The sequence below is a fragment of the Pecten maximus genome, chromosome 16 (assembly GCF_902652985.1).
Source record: "Pecten maximus chromosome 16, xPecMax1.1, whole genome shotgun sequence".
Lineage (NCBI taxonomy): Eukaryota > Metazoa > Mollusca > Bivalvia > Pectinida > Pectinidae > Pecten > Pecten maximus.
Window position 1 is genome coordinate 2,189,556 of NC_047030.1, and position 22,841 is coordinate 2,212,396.

At 35.9% G+C, this 22,841-nt stretch overlaps 1 protein-coding gene across 1 annotated transcript in view; it reads left to right on the plus strand.

The window, feature by feature from the left end:
* The first annotated feature begins 2,141 nt into the window (after positions 1 to 2,141).
* Positions 2,142 to 22,841, plus strand: part of LOC117345423 (probable serine/threonine-protein kinase drkD) — a 36,427-nt gene continuing 15,727 nt past the window's right edge. The window contains exons 1-7 of the mRNA XM_033908498.1: positions 2,142 to 2,257; positions 4,335 to 4,473; positions 5,876 to 6,012; positions 17,015 to 17,123; positions 18,144 to 18,204; positions 18,777 to 18,923; positions 19,923 to 20,118. Of these exons, the coding sequence (XP_033764389.1) occupies positions 2,142 to 2,257; positions 4,335 to 4,473; positions 5,876 to 6,012; positions 17,015 to 17,123; positions 18,144 to 18,204; positions 18,777 to 18,923; positions 19,923 to 20,118 (905 nt within the window). The remainder of the gene's footprint in view (positions 2,258 to 4,334; positions 4,474 to 5,875; positions 6,013 to 17,014; positions 17,124 to 18,143; positions 18,205 to 18,776; positions 18,924 to 19,922; positions 20,119 to 22,841) is intronic.

The window sequence follows — 22,841 nt, forward strand, 5'->3', positions numbered from 1 at the left end:
TCCTCCAAAAGGCTACAGTAAGGGTCACCTGCCTGTCTGACCACTTAGGTCCTCCAAAAGGCTACAGTAAGGGTCACCTGCCTGTCTGATCACTTGGGTCCTCCAAAAGGCTACAGTAAGGGTCACCTGCCTGTCTGGCCACTTGGGTGCTCCCACAGTAAATAATCTAGGCCAACTAGAGTAATTTATATTGTGTAGCGGGACTGGACTGGGTCGATCATCGGTGACCAGGTAGCTCAATTGGTAGAGCATCAGGCTAGTGTTCGGAGGTCCCGGGTTTGAACCCCGGTCTGGCCGCTACATTTTCTCCTCTCCTGTTACAATTGTAACTTTAATTGTTACATAATTGTAGTGAAATAGAAATAAAAGTGTAAAGAAAAACGAAAAATCCTGACTTGTGGCCAACACATGAACATTGACCTTAACGCTGGGGAGGTCTGGCTTATTTCAGGTCAAACTATCAGGAAATGTTGTTTTTGTACTATAATGAAATGTTGTTTCTGTACTATAATGAAATGTTGTTTTGTTACTATCATGAAATGTTATTTTTGTATTTTCATGAAATGTTGTTTTTGTAGTAATGAAATGTTGTTATTGTACTGTCATGAAATGTTGTTTCTGTACTATAATGAAATGTTGTTTTTGTACTATAATGAAATGTTGTTTCTGTACTATAATGAAATGTTGTTTTTGTACTTTTTTGTACCAGAATGAAATGTTGTTTTTGTACTATTATGAAATGTTGTTTCTGTACTGTCATGAAATGTTGTTTTTGTACTGTCATGAAATGTTGTTTTGTACTATAATGAAATGTTGTTTTTGTACTATAATGAAATGTTGTTATTGTACTATAATGTAATGTTGTTTCTGTACTATAATGAAATGTTGTTATTGTACTATAATGTAATGTTGTTTCTGTACTATAATGAAATGTTGTTTTTGTACTATAATGTAATGTTGTTTCTGTACTATAATGTAATGTTGTTTCTGTACTATAATGAAATGTTGTTTTTGTACTATAATGTAATGTTGTTTCTGTACTATAATGAAATGTTGTTTTGTTACTATCATGAAATGTTATTTTTGTATTTTCATGAAATGTTGTTTTTGTAGTAATGAAATGTTGTTATTGTACTGTCATGAAATGTTGTTTCTGTACTATAATGAAATGTTGTTTTTGTACTATAATGAAATGTTGTTTCTGTACTATAATGAAATGTTGTTTTTGTACTTTTTTGTACCAGAATGAAATGTTGTTTTTGTACTATTATGAAATGTTGTTTCTGTACTGTCATGAAATGTTGTTTTTGTACTGTCATGAAATGTTGTTTTGTACTATAATGAAATGTTGTTTTTGTACTATAATGAAATGTTGTTATTGTACTATAATGTAATGTTGTTTCTGTACTATAATGAAATGTTGTTATTGTACTATAATGTAATGTTGTTTCTGTACTATAATGAAATGTTGTTTTTGTACTATAATGTAATGTTGTTTCTGTACTATAATGTAATGTTGTTTCTGTACTATAATGAAATGTTGTTTTTGTACTATAATGTAATGTTGTTTCTGTACTATAATGTAATGTTGTTTCTGTACTATAATGTAATGTTGTTTCTGTACTATAATGTAATGTTGTTTTTGTACTATAATGAAATGTTGTTTCTGTACTATAATGAAATGTTGTTTCTGTACTATAATGAAATGTTGTTTCTGTACTATAATGAAATGTTGTTTCTGTACTATAATGAAATGTTGTTTTTGTACTACAGTGTACCCTCGACCTATCGCCACCCGAATCTACCGCCACCCTCGCATACCGCCACCTACACCCCTAGAACGGATTTCCCTTCTATATAATTCCCTCGTTAAGTTCGCCACCCTCGCATACCGCCATCCGCCACGTTCATAACAATACAAACGTCCCGAATCCCTATATATTACCCTCGACGATATCGCCATCTTAGTCCGTTTTTTCTGCGATCGAGGAACTCTTCTATTTATAGAATTAGGGTATTTCCTTTTTCACAGGTAACTTAGTTACACGCTTGAATGAGTTTCTATCGCTCAGGTAGATATATGTATCGATGTTTATATATGTGACATCTACACACAGATATGGTTTGATTTGTAATAAAGCATGACTGATTTCTGCTCAATAAGTGTTCTTATTTATGGTATGAACGATTTGGCTTCGTCAGTCGAGATGGAAACTCTGAGACGAAAGCGTGTTCTTCAGACTTCATCCAGTGCCGCGTAATTTCCAATAAAATTCGACAGATTGTAATAGATGGCATGAGACAAAAGCAAATTAATGACTTTTTTCAGAAATTACATATGTAAATGTGTATTTGTAAGCTACGAAATGTACGGTCAATACCATGCATATATATATATGTGTCTTATATGTTAACTCATTGTGTATTTATTAAAACGTTGGTACATCATTATCTTTTACTGTTGTAATTTTCATGATTCGATACTAACGCCACCCTCGTTATACCGCCATAATTGACACGGACGAAATGTGGCGATGTAACGAAGGTAGACTGTATAATGAAATGTTGTGTTTGTACTATAATGAAACTTTTTTGTACTATAATGAAACGTTTTTGTACTACCGGTATTATGAAATGTTGTTTTTTTACTATAATGAAATGTTGTTTTTGTAATATAATGAAATGTTGTTTTTGTACTATAATGAAATGTTGTTTTTGTACTATCATGAAATTTTGTTTTTTTACTATAATGAAATGTTGTTTCTGTACTGTATTGAAATGTCGTTTTTGTACTGGAAATGTTTTTGTACTAGCATGAAATGTTGTTTTTGTACTATAATGAAATGTCGTTTTTGTACTGGCGTGAAATGTTTTTGTACTATAATGAAATATTGTTTTTGTACTGTCATGAAATGTTGTTTTTGTACTATAATGAAATATTGTTTTTGTACTGTCATGAAATGTTGTTTTTGTACTGTCATGAAATGTTGTTTTTGTACTGTCATGAAATGTTGTTTTTGTACTATAATGAAATATTGTTTTTGTACTGTCATGAAATGTTGTTTTTGTACTGTCATGAAATGTTGTTTCTGTATATCATGAAATGTTGTTTTTGTATATCATGAAATGTTGTTTTGTTACTATCATGAAATGTCGTCAAGCCCCTTTAATTATGTTATAAGAATATAAGTAATCACCAATTAAGCTACAGAGTTTTACACTGTTTTTAGTCCATAATGTTTTTCTAATTCTTTTGTTAAGAATAAATAAAGATAGAAAAGTGAATGATTCTCTGTTTAATATTTCGTATGACAGAAAATACTGATATTTTCACCAGGTATATACAATGTATCTACACATACTTAAATTGTATCTTTCTCCCTGTTATGCTCTATATATTATATACATAAGAAATTTTGGAAGCTCATTATCAGATGAGAGCAAAGGGCAGTTTTCATTGTTTAAACTCTGTATCATGTTTATATAATCTGGTAATATAAGCTTTCATTGTAAACAGATTAAACTTTAATTTGCTACATAAACAAGTATATCATGGGTGTCTGTGTAATACTAATATTCCAGAATATTTGACACGAGGTACTGGTAATCGACCGATGTTCTATTGCATGAGGTTCCAGGGATCATAGCTATAGGTTGATTACCAGTGCAGAGGGTCAAATATTCTGGACTATCGGACATTCTATGCAGGAGGTACAAATATATTATACATGATACTGGGTAGAATTCTCTAAACACATACATCTAAGTAATCTCCATTTCACAGAGATTGTACAGGAAAATCCCTGGAATAGTGAAGATGTCTTTGCGAATATATTGTTAGTTTAACTACATCATTATTAAGCCAGTATCGAGGTAGGGCAATACATGCCTGATACAAAATGGGATTACTTTTGAAATAATTTTCTATGAAAATGAATAATTAATTGTGCATGCAATCTAACGGAGCGGACAAAACACAGGCTGAGGACAGTATAAATCTATTTCTGGTGCTGAATGGAAACAATAGAATGGAATGGAAATCTAGTACCATACAATGTATATCATATAAAAATCAAGTCATCAGTGTATTAATTACTACAAATGTATAGAGCCAAATCGACGTTTTAAGTTAATGACAAAAACTATATGTGTGATCATTAATTTATGCATACACTTTACTTTAATCTGTTTTATCAAGGTTAGTAATTAGGTCACATGTCGCAGTGTATTGTTAGGTGTACCTGTCACTTACATGTACAATTTAGTTTTCCTTGGTCGGTATTTTTTTATTTAATTTGCAAATATTGACTTCCCCTCCGTCCTTTCTTTTTCAGATTCTACATCATATACAAAGATCCAGGTGACGTTTACAGAATCACGTATAACTATACGTTTAATCCCTGTAGCCACTTTAATGAACCAGAGGATCCTCATCAAGTCGATGGATTTGGAGATGAATGTATCCATGTAGCTGTAAGTGACTAGTTATTACAATCTAAGTAGAACCAAATGCTAGTTATTAAGTTTTGCAAAATGCTGGTTATTGAGGTTTAAAAGATGCTGGTTAAAGATGTTTGCAAAATTCTGGTTATTGTGGTTTGCAAAATGTAGGTTATGGAGGTTGAAAAATTCAGGTAATTAAAGTTTGCAAATACTGGGTATCGGGGTTTTCAAAATGCCGGTATAATCAGGTTTGCAAAATGCTGGTTATCTAGTTTTACAAAATGCTGATCATTGAACTTTGCAAAATGCTGGTTATCTAGTTTTACAAAATGCTGGTTATCTAGTTTTACAAAATGCTGATCATTGAACTTTGCAAAATGCTGGTTATAGATATTTGCAAAATACTGGTTATCAAGGTTTGCAAACTGCTGCATAGATACCGTATTTGACTTAATAAGGGCGCAGGGCGCGGGTAATTGACAGTGGGGGCGCCCTTATTAAGATTAGTTATTCTGAAGTTTTATGAAACAGACTATACCTTGTAGCAGAATACCAAAAGTTGTGGAAACGGTAAAATATTCAGTCATAAAAATATTCCAGATGAGGATGTCTATTCATTATCATATATTAAGCTTAAACACCACTTGAATACTCCTGTAAACTTTGTAAACCATGCCAGCTGATCTTTAAACCAGAGAACGTGTGTTCCACCATTTATGTTCAATGGAACTCTTTTGTGTTCTATTTATAGAAACAGGTGATTTCCCAGATCATATCAGACATCGTTTTCTTTGACCTAATAATTGATTTACAATGTCTTTTACTAGCTTTCTGTTCTGAACAAAAGTTATTTATCAACAAGAATAAAGTCTTTACTTTACCTTCAAATAAAGATGGTAAGTTATTATTTATATGTGTGTTTAGTTTTGGGTGCTCTTTGTACTGACATGTCATCTGTAGCCTGTAGGAATACACAAAATGTGGCGAAAACATGTGTTTCAGTTACTTAATTCGCTGAAGAAAATATTTCACATGAATTATTACCTTTGAACACCATTTTGACACTCAGTCAAAGATTTATTTCCTTGAAAAAAGGTAGGGGCGCCCTTATTAGTGCAGGCGCCCTTATTAGGTCAAATACGGTATATGTTTAAAAAATACTGGTTATAGAGGTTTGCAAACTGCTAATTATTTAAGTTTGCAAAATAATGAAGTTTTCAACAGTTGTAAATGCATATATGGTTAACACCAAAAGTAAGTAAAATGTGCTTTCAGGAAATGTGCATGGTGCAGCATATTTTAATTACTATTAAATGTGAATTGTTTATTAAACATTAGTTACATGTAGGAATTTTGTTAAAGGGATTTGAGCCTGATCTGATGCAACAGCTTATGATTTGAGAATTAGTCTGTTTGATGTTTTCTTTTTCAGTTGTGCAAGTTCAATAACGACGTCAAAAGATATTATTACTATCCATATGGATTACAGAAATCTGCCAGGTTTTCAGCAAATGTTTTGGAAAATGAATCCGACTCTGCCGAAGTTTATCTTTCCTACACAGGAAGTGGGTATGTATTATCAGGGCACCCTGAGTTGTATTGTTGAGGCCGCGGTGGCCGAGTGGTTAAGGTGTCCAACACTTTAACACTAGCCCTCCACCTCTGGGTTGCGAGTTCGAAACCTACGTGGGGCAGTTGCCAGGTACTGACTGTAGGCCGGTGGTTTTTCTCCGGGTACTCCGGCTTTCCTCCACATCCAAAACCTGGCATGTCCTTAAATGACCCTGGCTGTTAATAGGACGTTAAACAAAAACAAACCAAACCAAAGTATTGTTGAGAGAGAGACAACCAAATATAATATACAGTTTAATATGCCGACAGTGGCAAGTGTAGTCTGATCACGTTAGCCCGGGTATGTATATACCCCCCGGTAGGTCCATATAGAAGCCTGACCTGGTGTAGACTTCACAAATTGTAGTCACGCACGACCGAACCTCATCTTCAGGACGAGCTGACATAACAGAGGGTGGGTAGATATATAAAGTGGGTATAACAGAGGATGGGTAGATATATAAAGTGGGTATAACAGAGGATGGGTAGATATATAAAGTGGGTATAACAGAGGATGGGTAGATATATAAAGTGGGTATAACAGAGGATGGGTAGATATATAAAGTGGGTATAACAGAGGATGGGTAGATATATAAAGTGGGTATAACAGAGGATGGGTAGATATATAAAGTGGGTATAACAGAGGATGGGTAGATATATAAAGTGGGTATAACAGAGGATGGGTAGATATATAAAGTGGGTAACAGAGGATGGGTAGATATATAAAGTGGGTATAACAGAGGATGGGTAGATATATAAAGTGGGTATAACAGAGGATGGGTAGATATATAAAGTGGGTATAACAGAGCATGGGTAGATATATAAAGTGTGTATAACAGAGGATGGGTAGATATATAAAGTGGGTATAACAGAGGATGGGTAGATATATAAAGTGGGTAACAGAGGATGGGTAGATATATAAAGTGGGTATAACAGAGGATGGGTAGATATATAAAGTGGGTATAACAGAGGATGGGTAAATATATAAAGTGGGTATAACAGAGGATGGGTAAATATATAAAGTGGGTATAACAGAGGATGGGTAGATATAGAAAGTGGGTATAACAGAGGATGGGTTAGAATATATTAAAGTGGGTATACAGAGGATGGGTAAGATTATAAAGTGGGGTATAACAGAGGATGGGTAAATATATAAAGTGGTATAATAAGAGGATGGGTAGATATATAAAGTGGGTATAACAGAGGATGGGTAGATATATAAAGTGGGTAACAGAGGATGGGTAGATATATAAAGTGGGTATAACAGAGGATGGGTAGATATATAAAGTGGGTATAACAGAGGATGGGTAGATATATAAAGTGGGTATAACAGAGGATGGGTAGATATATAAAGTGGGTAACAGAGGATGGGTAGATATATAAAGTGGGGTATAACAGAGGATAGTAGATATATGATGGGTAGATATATAAAGTGGGTAACAAAGGATGGGTAGATATATAAAGTGGGTATAACAGAGGATGGGTAGATATATAAAGTGGGTATAACAGAGGATGGGTAGATATATAAAGTGGGTAACAGAGGATGGGTATAGATATATAAAGTGGGTAACAGAGGATGGGTAGATATATAAAGTGGGTATAACAGAGGATGGGTAGATATATAACGTGGGTAACAGAGGATGGGTAGATATATAAAGTGGGTATAACAGAGGATGGGTAGATATATAAAGTGGGTATAACAGAGGATGGGTAGATATATAAAGTGGGTATAACAGAGGATGGGTAGATATATAAAGTGGGTAACAGAGGATGGGTAGATATATAAAGTGGGTATAACAGAGGATGGGTAGATATATAAAGTGGGTATAACAGAGGATGGGTAGATATATAAAGTGGGTAACAGAGGATGGGTAGATATATAAAGTGGGTAACAGAGGATGGGTAGATATATAAAGTGGGTAACAGAGGATGGGTAGATATATAAAGTGGGTATAACAGAGGATGGGTAGATATATAAAGTGGGTAACAGAGGATGGGTAGATATATAAAGTGGGTATAACAGAGGATGGGTGGATATATAAAGTGGGTAACAGAGGATGGGTAGATATATAAAGTGGGTATAACAGAGGATGGGTAGATATATAAAGTGGGTAACAGAGGATGGGTAGATATATAAAGTGGGTATAACAGAGGATGGGTGGATATATAAAGTGGGTATAACAGAGGATGGGTAGATATATAAAGTGGGTAACAGAGGATGGGTAGATATATAAAGTGGGTAACAGAGGATGGGTAGATATATAAAGTGGGTATAACAGAGGATGGGTAGATATATAAAGTGGGTAACAGAGGATGGGTAGATATATAAAGTGGGTATAACAGAGGATGGGTGGATATATAAAGTGGGTATAACAGAGGATGGGTAGATATATAAAGTGGGTAACAGAGGATGGGTAGATATATAAAGTGGGTAACAGAGGATGGGTAGATATATAAAGTGGGTATAACAGAGAATGGGTAGATATATAAAGTGGGTAACAGAGGATGGGTAGATATATAAAGTGGGTATAACAGAGGATGGGTAGATATATAAAGTGGGTAACAGAGGATGGGTAGATATATAAAGTGGGTAACAGAGGATGGGTAGATATATAAAGTGGGTAACAGAGGATGGGTAGATATATAAAGTGGGTAACAGAGGATGGGTAGATATATAAAGTGGGTAACAGAGGATGGGTAGATATATAAAGTGGGTATAACAGAGGATGGGTAGATATATAAAGTGGGTATAACAGAGGATGGGTAGATATATAAAGTGGGTAACAGAGGATGGGTAGATATATAAAGTGTATAACAGAGGATGGGTAGATATATAAAGTGGGTAACAGAGGATGGGTAGATATATAAAGTGGGTATAACAGAGGATGGGTAGATATATAAAGTGGGTATAACAGAGGATGGGTAGATATATAAAGTGTATAACAGAGGATGGGTAGATATATAAAGTGGGTATAACAGAGGATGGGTAGATATATAAAGTGGGTATAACAGAGGATGGGTAGATATATAAAGTGGGTATAACAGAGGATGGGTAGATATATAAAGTGGGTATAACAGAGGATGGGTAGATATATAAAGTGGGTAACAGAGGATGGGTAGATATATAAAGTGGGTATAACAGAGGATGGGTAGATATATAAAGTGGGTAACAGAGGATGGGTAGATATATAAAGTGGGTATAACAGAGGATGGGTAGATATATAAAGTGGGTATAACAGAGGATGGGTAGATATATAAAGTGGGTATAACAGAGGATGGGTAGATATATAAAGTGGGTATAACAGAGGATGGGTAGATATATAAAGTGGGTATAACAGAGGATGGGTAGATATATAAAGTGGGGTAACAGAGGATGGGTAGATATATAAGTGGGTATAACAGAGGATGGGTAGATATATAAAGTGGGTAACAGAGGATGGGTAGATATATAAAGTGGGTATAACGGGGATGGGTAGATATATCAAGTGTGGTATCACAGAGGCTGGTGTTGATATATAAAGTGGTATAACACGTATGGGTAGATAATAAAAGTGGTATAACAGAGGATTTTAGATCTATAAAGTGGGTAACAGAGGATGGTAGATATATAGTGGGTAACAGAGGATGTTAATATGTAAATTGGGTATAAACCGAGGATGGGTATCTATATAAAGTGGGTATAACAGAAGGATGGGTAGATAATATAAAGTGGTAACAGAGATGGGTAGATATATAAGTGGGTAACAGAGGATGGGTAGATCTATAAAGTGGGGTAAACAGAGATGGTTATATATAGAAATTGGAAACAGAGGATGGGTAGTATATAAGAGTGGGTATACCAAGAGGGTAATATATAAAGTGGGCCATAAGGTGGGTATATAGAGTTGGTAACAGAGGATGGGGTTAATAATACAGTGGGTATACAGAGGATGGGTATAATATATAAAGTGGGTATAACTAGAGGATTGGTAGATATATAAAGTGGTATAACAGAGGATGGGTAGATAATAATCAAGTGGTAAACAGAGGATGGGTAGATATATAAAGTGGGTATAACAGAGGATGGGTAGATATATAAAGTGGGTATAACAGAGGATGGGTAGATATATAAAGTGGGTATAACAGAGGATGGGTAGATATATAAAGTGGGTATACAGAGGATGGGTAGATATATAAAGTGGGTAACAGAGGATGGGTAGATATATAAGTGGGTAACAGAGGATGGTAGATATATAAAGTGGGTATAACAGAGGATGGGTAGATATATAAAGTGGGTATAACAGAGGATGGGTAGATATATAAAGTGGGTATAACAGAGGATGGGTAGATATATAAAGTGGGTAACAGAGGATGGGTAGATATATAAAGTGGGTATAACAGAGGATGGGTAGATATATAAAGTGGGTAACAGAGGATGGGTAGAGATATAAAGTGGGTATAACAGGGATGGTAGATATATAAGTGGGTATAACAGAGTTGGGTAGATATAAAAGTGGGTATAACAGAGGATGGGTAATAAATACAAGTGGGTATAACAAGGATGGGTAGATAGATAAAGTGGGTACCATATGTGGGGAGATATCTAAAGTGGGTACAGAGGATTGTTAGATTATAAAGTGGGTATTAACAAGGATGGGTATATATATGAAAGTGGTATAACATAGGATGGGTATATATATAAAGTGGGTACAGAGGATTGTGTAGATATATAAATTTTGGTACCAGAGGATTGGTGAGAATATAAAGTGGGTAAACCGATGATGGGTTAGATATCTAAAGTGGTCCTAGAGGTGGGTAGATATATCAGTGGGTATAACATAGGCTGGTACTATATAAAGATGGGTATCACAGAGATGGTTATATTATATAAAGTGGGATAACGAGGATCCGGTAGATATATAAAGTGGGTATAACCGAGGATGGGTAGATATATAAGTGGGTAACAGAGGAGGGTAGATATATAAGTGGGTAACAGAGGATGGGTAGATATATAAAGTGGGTATAACAGAGGATGGGTAGATATATAAAGTTGGGTATAACAGAGGATGGGTAGATATATAAAGTGGGTATAACAGAGGATGGGTAGATATATAAAGTGGTATAACAGAGGATGGGTAGATATTATAACGTGGGTATAACCGCGATGGGTAGATATATAAAGTGGTGGTAGAACAGAGAGGATTGGTAGATATATAAAGTGGGTATAACGAGGATGGGTAGATATATAAAGTGGGTATAAAAGAGGATGGGTAGATATATAAAGTGGGTGGTAACAGGGATGGGTAGATATTAAAGTGGGTTAAACAGAGGATGGGTAGATATATAAAGTTGGGGTATCACAGAGGATGGGTAGATATTAGTAAGTGGGTATAACAGAGAGGATGGGTATATTAAAGTGGGGTAAAGAGTATGTAGTTAGATATATAAAGTGGGTAGGTAAACAGAGGATGGGTAGATATATACAGTGGGTTATAACAGAGGATGGGTATAGATATATAAGTGGGTATAACGAGGATAGTTAGATATATAAAGTGTGTATCACAGAGGATTTGTAGATATATAAAGTGGGTATAACAGAGGATTGGTTAGATATCTAGAGTGGGTACGAGGATGGTAGATATATAAGTGTGTAACATAGATGGGTGGATATAAAAGTGGTTTACTAACAGGATGGGTAGATTATAAAGTTGGGTAACATAGGATGGGGTAGATATATAAAGTGGGTAAAGAGGATGGGTAGATAATAACGTGGGTATAACAGATGATTGGTAGATATATAAAGTGGGTATAAACAGAGGAGTGGTATATATATAAGTGTGTTAACAAGGATGGGTATATATATAAAGTTGGTACATAACAGCGGATTGGTAGATCTATAAAGTGGGTATAACAGAGGATGGGTAAGATATAAATGTGGGTAACAGAGGAATGGGTCGATATATAAAGTGGGTATCAATAGGATGGTGGATATATAAAGGGGTACCAGAGTATGGGTAGATATATACAGTGGGTATAACAGAGGATGGGTAGATATTAAGTGGGTATAACAGATGATTGGGTAGATATATAAAGTGGTAACATAGATGGTAGATATATAAATTGGGTATGAACAGAGGATGGGGACTTATAAAGTGGGTACCAAGGATGGGTGATATATAAAGTGTGGTATAACAGAATGGGTGATTATAAAGGTATAACAAGAGGATGGGTAGATATAATAAAGGTGCTGTATACCAAGGATGGGTAGAATCATATCCGTGGGTATAACATAGGAATGGGTTAATATAATAAGTGGGTATGAACAAGGAGGGGTAGATATATAAGTGGGTTACACAGAGGCTGGTTAGATATATAAAGTGGTAACAGATGATGGTCAGCTATATAAATGGGATACAGAGGATGGGTAATATATAAAGTGGTATACCGAGGAATGGGTATATATATAAAGTGGTATAACAGTAGGAATGGGTAGATATTATAAAGTGGGTATAACAGAGGGATGGGTAGATATATAAAGTGGGTATAACAGAGGATGGGTAGAGTATATAAAGTGGTGTAACAGAGGATGGGTAGATATATAAAGTGGGTATAACAGAGGATGGGTAGATATATAAAGTGGGTAACAGAGGATGGGTAGATATATAAAGTGGGTATAACAGAGGATGGGTAGATATATAAAGTGGGTAACAGAGGATGGGTAGATATATAAAGTGTGTATACAGAGGATTGGGTTAGATAGAGTATATAAAGTGGGTATAACAGAGGATGGGTTAGATATATAAAGTGGGTATAACAGAGGATGGGTAGATATATGAAAGTGGGTATAACAGAGGATGGGTAGTTATGTAGATATCTAAAGTGGGATAACAGAGTGGATGGGGTAGATATATAAAGTGGGTATAACATAGGATGGTAGATATATAAAGTGGGGTATAACAGAGGATGGGTAGATATATAAAGTGGGTATAACCGAGTATGTAGATATATAAAGTGGGTATAACAGAGATGGTAGATATATAAAAGTGGGTACCAGAGGATGGGTAGATATTAAAGCTGGGTATAACAGAGGATATGGTAGATATATAAAGTGGGTATAACAGAGGATTGGGTAGATTAGAATTGTGGTATAAACAGAGGTGGGTAATCCTATAAAGTGGTATGACATATGATGGGTGATAGATAAAGTGGGTAACATAGATGGGTAGAATATATAAACTGGTAACAGAGGATGGGTGATATATAAAGTGGGTATAACATAGAATGGGGAATATATAAACGTGGTGTATAACAGAGGATGGTAAGATATAAAAGTGGATAACAGCGGATGGGTAGATCATATAAAGTAGGTATACGACATAGGATGGGTAGATATATAAAGTGGGTATACCCTAGGAAATGGGTAGATTATAAATTGGGGTAACAGAGGATGTGTATATATATAAAGTGGGTATAACACAGATGGGTTAGATATATAAAGTGGGGTAAAAGAGAATAGGTAGATATATAAAGTGGGTATAACAGAGGATGGGTAGATATATAAAGTGGGTATAACAGAGGATGGGTAGATATATAAAGTGGGTATAACAGAGGATGGGTAGATATATAAAGTGGGTAACAGAGGATGGGTAGATATATAAAGTGGGTAACAGAGGATGGGTAGATATATAAGTGGGTATACAGAGGATGGGTAGATATATAAAGTGGGTATAACAGAGGATGGGTAGATATATAAAGTGGGTATACAGAGGATGGGTAGATATATAAAGTGGGTATAACAGAGGATGGGTAGATATATAAAGTGGGTATAACAGAGGATGGGTAGATAATATAAAGTGGGTATAACAGAGGATGGGTAGATATATAAAGTGGGTATAACAGAGGATGGGTAGATATATAAAGTGGGTATAACAGAGGATGGGTAGATATATAAAGTGGGTATAACAAGGATGGGTAGATATATCAAGTGGGTATAACAGAGGATGGGTAATAATAAAGTGGGTAACATAATTGGGTTAGATATATAAGGTGGTAACAGAGGATGGGTAGTATATAAATTGGGTATAACATAGGATGGGTATGATATATAAAGTGGGTATAACAGAGGATGGTAATATGAATACAGTGGGTAACAGAGGATGGGTTCTATATATAAGTGGTATAACAGAGGTGGGTAGATAATATAAAGTGGGTTAACAGAGATGGGTAGATAGATACAAGTGGTAACAGAGGATGGGTAGATATATACAGTGGGTATAACAGAGATGGGTAAGATATATAATGGTATAACAGGATGGGTAGATATATAAAGTGGTATACATAACAGAGCGCCTGGGTACATTTAAGATAAAGTGGGTATAACAAGGTGCTGGTTATATATATAACGTGGGTATAACAAGGATGGGTAGATATATAAATTGGGTAACAGATGATGGGTGCATATAAAAAGTGGGTATAACAGAGGATGGGTAGATATATAAAGTGGGTTATAACAGAGGATGGGTTAGATATATAAAGTGGGTATAACAGAGGATGGGTATATAAAGTGGGTATAACAGAGGATGGTAGATATATAAGTGGGTTATAACAGAGGATGGGTTAGATATATAAAGTGGGTAGAACAGAGGATGGGTAGATATATAAAGTGGGTATAACAGAGGATGGGTAGATAATAAAGTGGGTATAACAGAGGATGGGTAGATATATAAAGTGGGTATAACAGAGGATGGGTAGATATATAAAGTGGGTATACAGAGGATGGGTTTAGATATATAAAGTGGGTATAACAGAGGATGGTAGGTAGATATATAAAGTGGGTATACAGAGGATGGGTCGATATCATCCAAGTGGGTATAACGAGTCTTGGTAGCTCTCTAACGTGGTAACATTGATTGGTAGCTAATAAAGTGGGTATAACAGAGGATTGGTAGATCTATCAGGTGGTAACAGAGGATGGGTAGGATATATAAAGTGGGTAGAACATAGGCTAGGTAGAATATATAAAGTGGGTAACAGAGGATGGGTAGATAGATAGTGGGTATACAGAGGATGGGAGATATATAAAGTGGGTAACAGAGGCTGGTAGATTTAAGTGGGGTATAACAGAAGACTGTAGATATATAAAGTGGTATAACGAGATAGGTAGCATATATCAATGTGGTATAACAGAGATGGGGTAATATATACAGTGGGTACAAGATGGCAATATATAAAGTTGGGTAACAGAGATGGGTAGATATATAAAGTGGGGTAACAGAGGCTGGAGTAGATATATAAGTGGGATAAGTGGGTATAACAGAGGATGGGGTGAATATATAATTGGGGTCACAGAGGATGGGTTAGATATATAAAGTGGGTATAACAGAGGATGGGTAGATATATAAAGTGGGTAACAGAGGATGGGTAGATATATAAAGTGGGTATAACAGAGGATGGGTAGATATATAAAGTGGGTATAACAGAGGATGGGTAGATATATAAAGTGTGTATAACAGAGGATGGGTAGATATATAAGTGGGTATAACAGAGGATGGGTAGATATATAAAGTGGGTATAACAGAGGATGGGTAGATATATAAAGTGGGTAACAGAGGATGGGTAGATATATAAAGTGGGTATAACAGAGGATGGGTAGATATATAAAGTGGGTATAACAGAGGATGGGTAGATATATAAAGTGGGTATAACAGAGGATGGGTAGATATATAAAGTGGGTATAACAGAGGATGGGTAGATATATAAAGTGGGTATAACAGAGGATGGGTTGATATATAAAGTGGGTATAACAGAGGATAGGTAGATATATAAAGTGGGTATAACAGAGGATGGGTAGATATATAAAGTGGGGTAACAGAGGATGGGTAGATATATAAAGTGGGTATAACAGAGGATGGGTAGATATATAAAGTGGGTATAACAGAGGATGGGTAGATATATAAAGTGGGTATAACAGAGGATAGGTAGATATATAAAGTGGGTATAACAGAGGATAGGTAGATATATAAAGTGGGTAACAGAGGATGGGTAGATATATAAAGTGGGTAACAGAGGATGGGTAGATATATAAAGTGGGTATAACAGAGGATGGGTAGATATATAAAGTGGGTATAACAGAGGATGGGTAGATATATAAAGTGGGTATAACAGAGGATGGGTAGATATATAAAGTGGGTAACAGAGTATGGGTAGATATATAAAGTGGGTATAACAGAGGATGGGTAGATATATAAAGTGGGTATAACAGAGGATGGGTAGATATATAAAGTGGGTATAACAGAGGATGGGTAGATATATAAAGTGGGTAACAGAGGATGGGTAGATATATAAAGTGGGTATTACAGAGGATGGGTAGATATATAAAGTGGGTATAACAGAGGATGGGTAGATATATAAAGTGGGTATAACAGAGGATGGGTAGATATATAAAGTGGGTATAACAGAGGATGGGTAGATATATAAAGTGGGTATAACAGAGGATGGGTAGATATATAAAGTGGGTAACAGAGGATGGGTAGATATATAAAGTGGGTAACAGAGGATGGGTAGATATATAAAGTGGGTATAACAGAGGATGGGTAGATATATAAAGTGGGTAACAGAGGATGGGTAGATATATAAAGTGGGTAACAGAGGATGGGTAGATATATAAAGTGGGTATAACAGAGGATGGGTAGATATATAAAGTGGGTATAACAGAGGATGGGTAGATATATAAAGTGGGTAACAGAGGATGGGTAGATATATAAAGTGGGTATAACAGAGGATGGGTAGATATATAAAGTGGGTATAACAGAGGATGGGTAGATATATAAAGTGGGTAACAGAGGATGGGTAGATATATAAAGTGGGTATAACAGAGGATGGGTAGATATATAAAGTGGGTATAACAGAGGATGGGTAGATATATAAAGTGCTTTAATGAAACTTGATATAAAGATGAGGGATATTTTATGTTATATTTCAGATCTGTGTCCATGAAAAAGACGAACATTAAGCTAATGTGTAATAGATCATTAGTGGATCCTGAAGATGCAATCTTTTCTATCCAGAAGGATGATGAACGGTTGGGCATTGTAAGTCACAATTCACCTGGTTCCTGAGGTATTAATATTAATTTAGACTAGATCTTGTACCACAGCTTTAAAGCTATAAGCCAGCCGTTTGAGTGAAAAAAGGGATACCATATCTGACAATAAGCCCTGCATGCATGCATGCATCTCTGAGAATTAAATTCCATATCTGACAATTAAATCCCATATCTGACAATAAAATCCCATCTCTGACAATTAAATCCCATATCTTACAATGAAATCCCATCTCTGACAATGAAATCCCATCTCTGACAATGAAATCCCATCTCTGGGAATTAAATCCCATCTCTGACAATTTAATCCTATCTCTGACAATTAAATCCCATCTCTGACAATGAAATCCCATCTCTGACAAAGAAATCCCATCTCTGACAAAGAAATCCCATCTCTGACAATTAAATCCCATCTCTGACAAAGAAATCCCATCTCTGACAATGAAATCCCATCTCTGACAATTAAATCCCATCTCTGACAATGAAATCCCATCTCTGACAATGAAATCCCATCTCTGACAATTAAATCCCATCTCCGACAATGAAATCCTATCTCTGACAATTATAAATTCCATCTGACAATTAGATTCCATATTTAACAATTAAATCCAATCTCTGACAATTAAATCCCATCTCTGACAATAGGCATTTTTGGCAATAAGCTTCAGACAAATCATTAGATTTTAGTTCAGTAGAAATGCTGTTTTCTTGTCTTACAATAAGCTCGCCCATTAACACGGACTTGAAGTGAAAAGTCAATGTTTTAGCATTATTTACATGTTAAATCTGAATACTAAAATTTTTGCATAATTTGATAATATTTTCAGTTGATTACCATTTTGTTTTTACTTCGGGTAAAAGTTAAAAAATAAAAAAAGGGTAATACTTTTGTTGGGGAAAGCAAAAATGGAAGAACAGAGCTATAGACTTCTGTAAGATATGTAAAAAAAGTCACACTTGTAAATTTTGAAATATAGCAGTATTGGTGGTATAAATACATAATTTATAGTCTGCAGAACTCCACCATCTGTGCTGCTGTCCAAACGCCTGTGTAAATGGCCTACCATCAGGTAATACAAACAAATGATATACAACACATTGAAATTGTATTGCAATGTTGCTATACATATAAATTCTGGTGTGAATTGAAAAAAGAATATATGATAAAAAAAAACCTTGGAGATAACAGACAAGCTGATTTAGTTACAAGTATCAGATTGATCTCATATATATGTAACAGGTGCCTGTGTTTTAACATCATATAATTATATATTGTATATATGTAACACAGGTGCCTGTATTTTAACATCATATAATTATATATTGTATATATGTAACAGGTGCCTTTATTTTAACTTTATATAATTATATATAGTATATATGTAACACAGGTGCCTGTGTTTTGACTTCACATATAGAGGATATCTACCAGTGTCTTCAGTAATACCAAATATATTTCACGAGTGTGACTAATATTTTGATATTTTCCACTCGTGCTACGCATGTATTAATTTGTGACACTTTAATAAAATAGATTGTATTCTATTCAATTGTTGTATAATATTGTATTGTATGTAATGTATTGATAACATGTAGGTTTAGTATACTCATTAATCTGTTTTTGTGTTTGTTTCTGTTTCAGAACTGCCGCCGGATTCTGCTAAGGCAGACATTTCTAAACTCTTGGTGATTGTAATAGTCAACCTGGGGGTCTTACTACTGGCCAGTGGTGTAGGTGTCATGTGTTATGTGAAGCGAACGCACCTTCAGTTTTATTCCAAACTACCAGGTAAATATCATCTCTCTACCAGGTAAATATCATCTCTCTACCAGGTAAATATCATCTCTCTACCAGGTAAATATCATCTCTCTACCAGGTAAATATCATCTCTCTACCAGGTAAATATCATCTCTCATCAGTAATGTAACAGATTACCCTCACCTTCAGTTCTATTCCAAACTACCAGGTAAATATAATATCTCATCAGTTATGTGTCAGATTACCCTCACCTTCAGTTCTATTCCAAACTACCAGGTAAATATCATCTCTCGTCAGTAATGTGTCAGATTACCTCACCTTCAGTTCTATTCCAAACTACCAGGTAAATATCATCTCTCGTCAGTAATGTGTCAGATTACCCTCACCTTCAGTTCTATTCCAAACTACCAGGTAAATATCATCTCTCGTCAGTAATGTGTCAGATTACCCTCACCTTCAGTTCTATTCCAAACTACCTGGTAAATATCATCTCTCGTCAGTAATGTGTCAGATTACCCTCACCTTCAGTTCTATTCCAAACTACCTGGTAAATATCATCTCTCATCAGTTATGTGACAGATTACCCCCTAACGTGGCCCCTATGTATTTTATTGATGAGGGGGGTGGAGGTATCTATGTGAGCCCCTGGACAGATTTATTTTATTGATGAGGGGGGTGGATGTATATCTTTGTGACCCAGGGACAGATTGATTTTATTGATGAGGGGGTGGGGGTATATCTTTGTGACCCAGGGACAGATTGATTTTATTGATGAGAGGGTGGGGGTATATCTTTGTGACCCAGGGACAGATTGATTTTATTGATGAGAGGGTGGGGGTATATCTTTGTGACCCAGGGACAGATTGATTTTATTTATGAGAGGGTGGGGGTATATCTTTGTGACCCAGGGACAGATTGATTTTATTGATGAGGGGGTGGAGGGTATATCTATTGATAAATTTATTCTATTGATGAGGGGGGTGGTGGTATATCTATGTGTTTTATTGATGAGAATCACTTTTATTACAGGTATACAACAGCCGGCTATTATTCAGTACCAGTTGGGTAGTATTGAACAGAAAATGGACGGCAGGATGTCTGATGGAGCCCGACCCTCAGCCTTCCGCGACTATGAACTAGACAGTTCCAAAGCGGAGAAGAAGTTCCTCATCCCAGTATTGGACGACTGTGTTATTCCAAGTCAGGAATTAGAATTGGCTCAGAGGTGTGGGTCTTATTTCTGTTGGTCCTGATAAGATATGTGATCATATGGTACAGGGTGAAAAATAATCAAACATTCCACATCATAAACAAGAAGATTTTGTTTCATGTATTCAAAGAGTAGGTGTGTCATGTTCATTAGAACCAGTAATTTTTTTTTTTTTTCAGATTAATTCAGTTTAAAACCAGTTTTAGGTGATAACAGTATGTTGATAGACTTGGAGGGGGTGTCTATATAGACACACATGTTGATATACTATTTTCTCTAACAGACATGGAGGGGTGTCTATGGGGACACACATGTTGATCCTATTTTCTCTAACAGACTTGGAGGGGGTGTCTATATAGACACACATGTTGATATGATATTTTCTCTAACAGACTTGGAGGGGGTGTCTATATAGACACACATGTTGATATGTTATTTTCTCTAACAGACTTGGAGGGGGTGTCTATGGGGACACACACGTTGATCCTATTTTCTCTAACAGACTTGGAGGGGGTGTCTATATAGACACACATGTTGATATGATATTTTCTCTAACAGACTTGGAGGGGGTGTCTATATAGACACACATGTTGATATGTTATTTTCTCTAACAGACTTGGAGGGGGTGTCTATGGGGACACACACGTTGATCCTATTTTCTCTAACAGACTTGGAGGGGGTGTCTATATAGACACACATGTTGATATGTTATTTTCTCTAACAGACATGGAGGGGGTGTCTATGGGGACACACACGTTGATCCTATTTTCTCTAACAGACTTGGAGGGGGTGTCTATATAGACACACATGTTGATATGTTATTTTCTCTAACAGACATGGAGGGGGTGTCTATGGGGACACACACGTTGATCCTATTTTCTCTAACAGACTTGGAGGGGGTGTCTATATAGACACACACATTGATATGTTATTTTCTCTAACAGACTTGGAGGGGGTGTCTATATAGACACACATTGATATGTTATTTTCTCTAACAGACTTGGAGGGGGTGTCTATATAGACACACATGTTGATATGTTATTTTCTCTAACAGACTTGGAGGGGGTGTCTATATAGACACACATTGATATGTTATTTTCTCTAACAGACTTGGAGGGGGTGTCTATATAGACACACATGTTGATATGTTATTTTCTCTAACAGACTTGGAGGGGGTGTCTATATAGACACACATGTTGATATGTTATTTTCTCTAACAGACTTGGAGGGGGTGTCTATATAGACACACACGTTGATATGTTATTTTCTCTAACAGACTTGGAGGGGGTGTCTATATAGACACACATGTTGATATGTTATTTTCTCTAACAGACTTGGAGGGGGTGTCTATATAGACACACATTGATATGTTATTTTCTCTAACAGACTTGGAGGGGGTGTCTATATAGACACACATGTTGATATGTTATTTTCTCTAACAGACTTGGAGGGGGTGTCTATATAGACACACACGTTGATATGTTATTTTCTCTAACAGACTTGGAGGGGGTGTCTATGGGGACACACACGTTGATCCTATTTTCTCTAACAGACTTGGAGGGGGTGTCTATATAGACACACATGTTGATATGTTATTTTCTCTAACAGACATGGAGGGGGTGTCTATGGGGACACACACGTTGATCCTATTTTCTCTAACAGACTTGGAGGGGGTGTCTATATAGACACACATGTTGATATGTTATTTTCTCTAACAGACATGGAGGGGGTGTCTATGGGGACACACACGTTGATCCTATTTTCTCTAACAGACTTGGAGGGGGTGTCTATATAGACACACACATTGATATGTTATTTTCTCTAACAGACTTGGAGGGGGTGTCTATATAGACACACATTGATATGTTATTTTCTCTAACAGACTTGGAGGGGGTGTCTATATAGACACACATGTTGATATGTTATTTTCTCTAACAGACTTGGAGGGGGTGTCTATATAGACACACATTGATATGTTATTTTCTCTAACAGACTTGGAGGGGGTGTCTATATAGACACACATGTTGATATGTTATTTTCTCTAACAGACTTGGAGGGGGTGTCTATATAGACACACATGTTGATATGTTATTTTCTCTAACAGACTTGGAGGGGGTGTCTATATAGACACACACGTTGATATGTTATTTTCTCTAACAGACTTGGAGGGGGTGTCTATATAGACACACATGTTGATATGTTATTTTCTCTAACAGACTTGGAGGGGGTGTCTATATAGACACACATTGATATGTTATTTTCTCTAACAGACTTGGAGGGGGTGTCTATATAGACACACATGTTGATATGTTATTTTCTCTAACAGACTTGGAGGGGGTGTCTATATAGACACACACGTTGATATGTTATTTTCTCTAACAGACTTGGAGGGGGTGTCTATATAGACACACACGTTGATATGTTATTTTCTCTAACAGACTTGGAGGGGGTGTCTATAGAGACACACATTGATATGTTATTTTCTCTAACAGACTTGGAGGGGTGTCTATATAGACACACACGTTGATATGTTATTTTCTCTAACAGACTTGGAGGGGTGTCTATATAGACACACATGTTGATATGTTATTTTCTCTAACAGACTTGGAGGGGGTGTCTATATAGACACGTTGATATGTTATTTTCTCTAACAGACTTGGAGGGGGTGTCTATATAGACACACATGTTGATATGTTATTTTCTCTAACAGACTTGGAGGGGGTGTCTATATAGACACA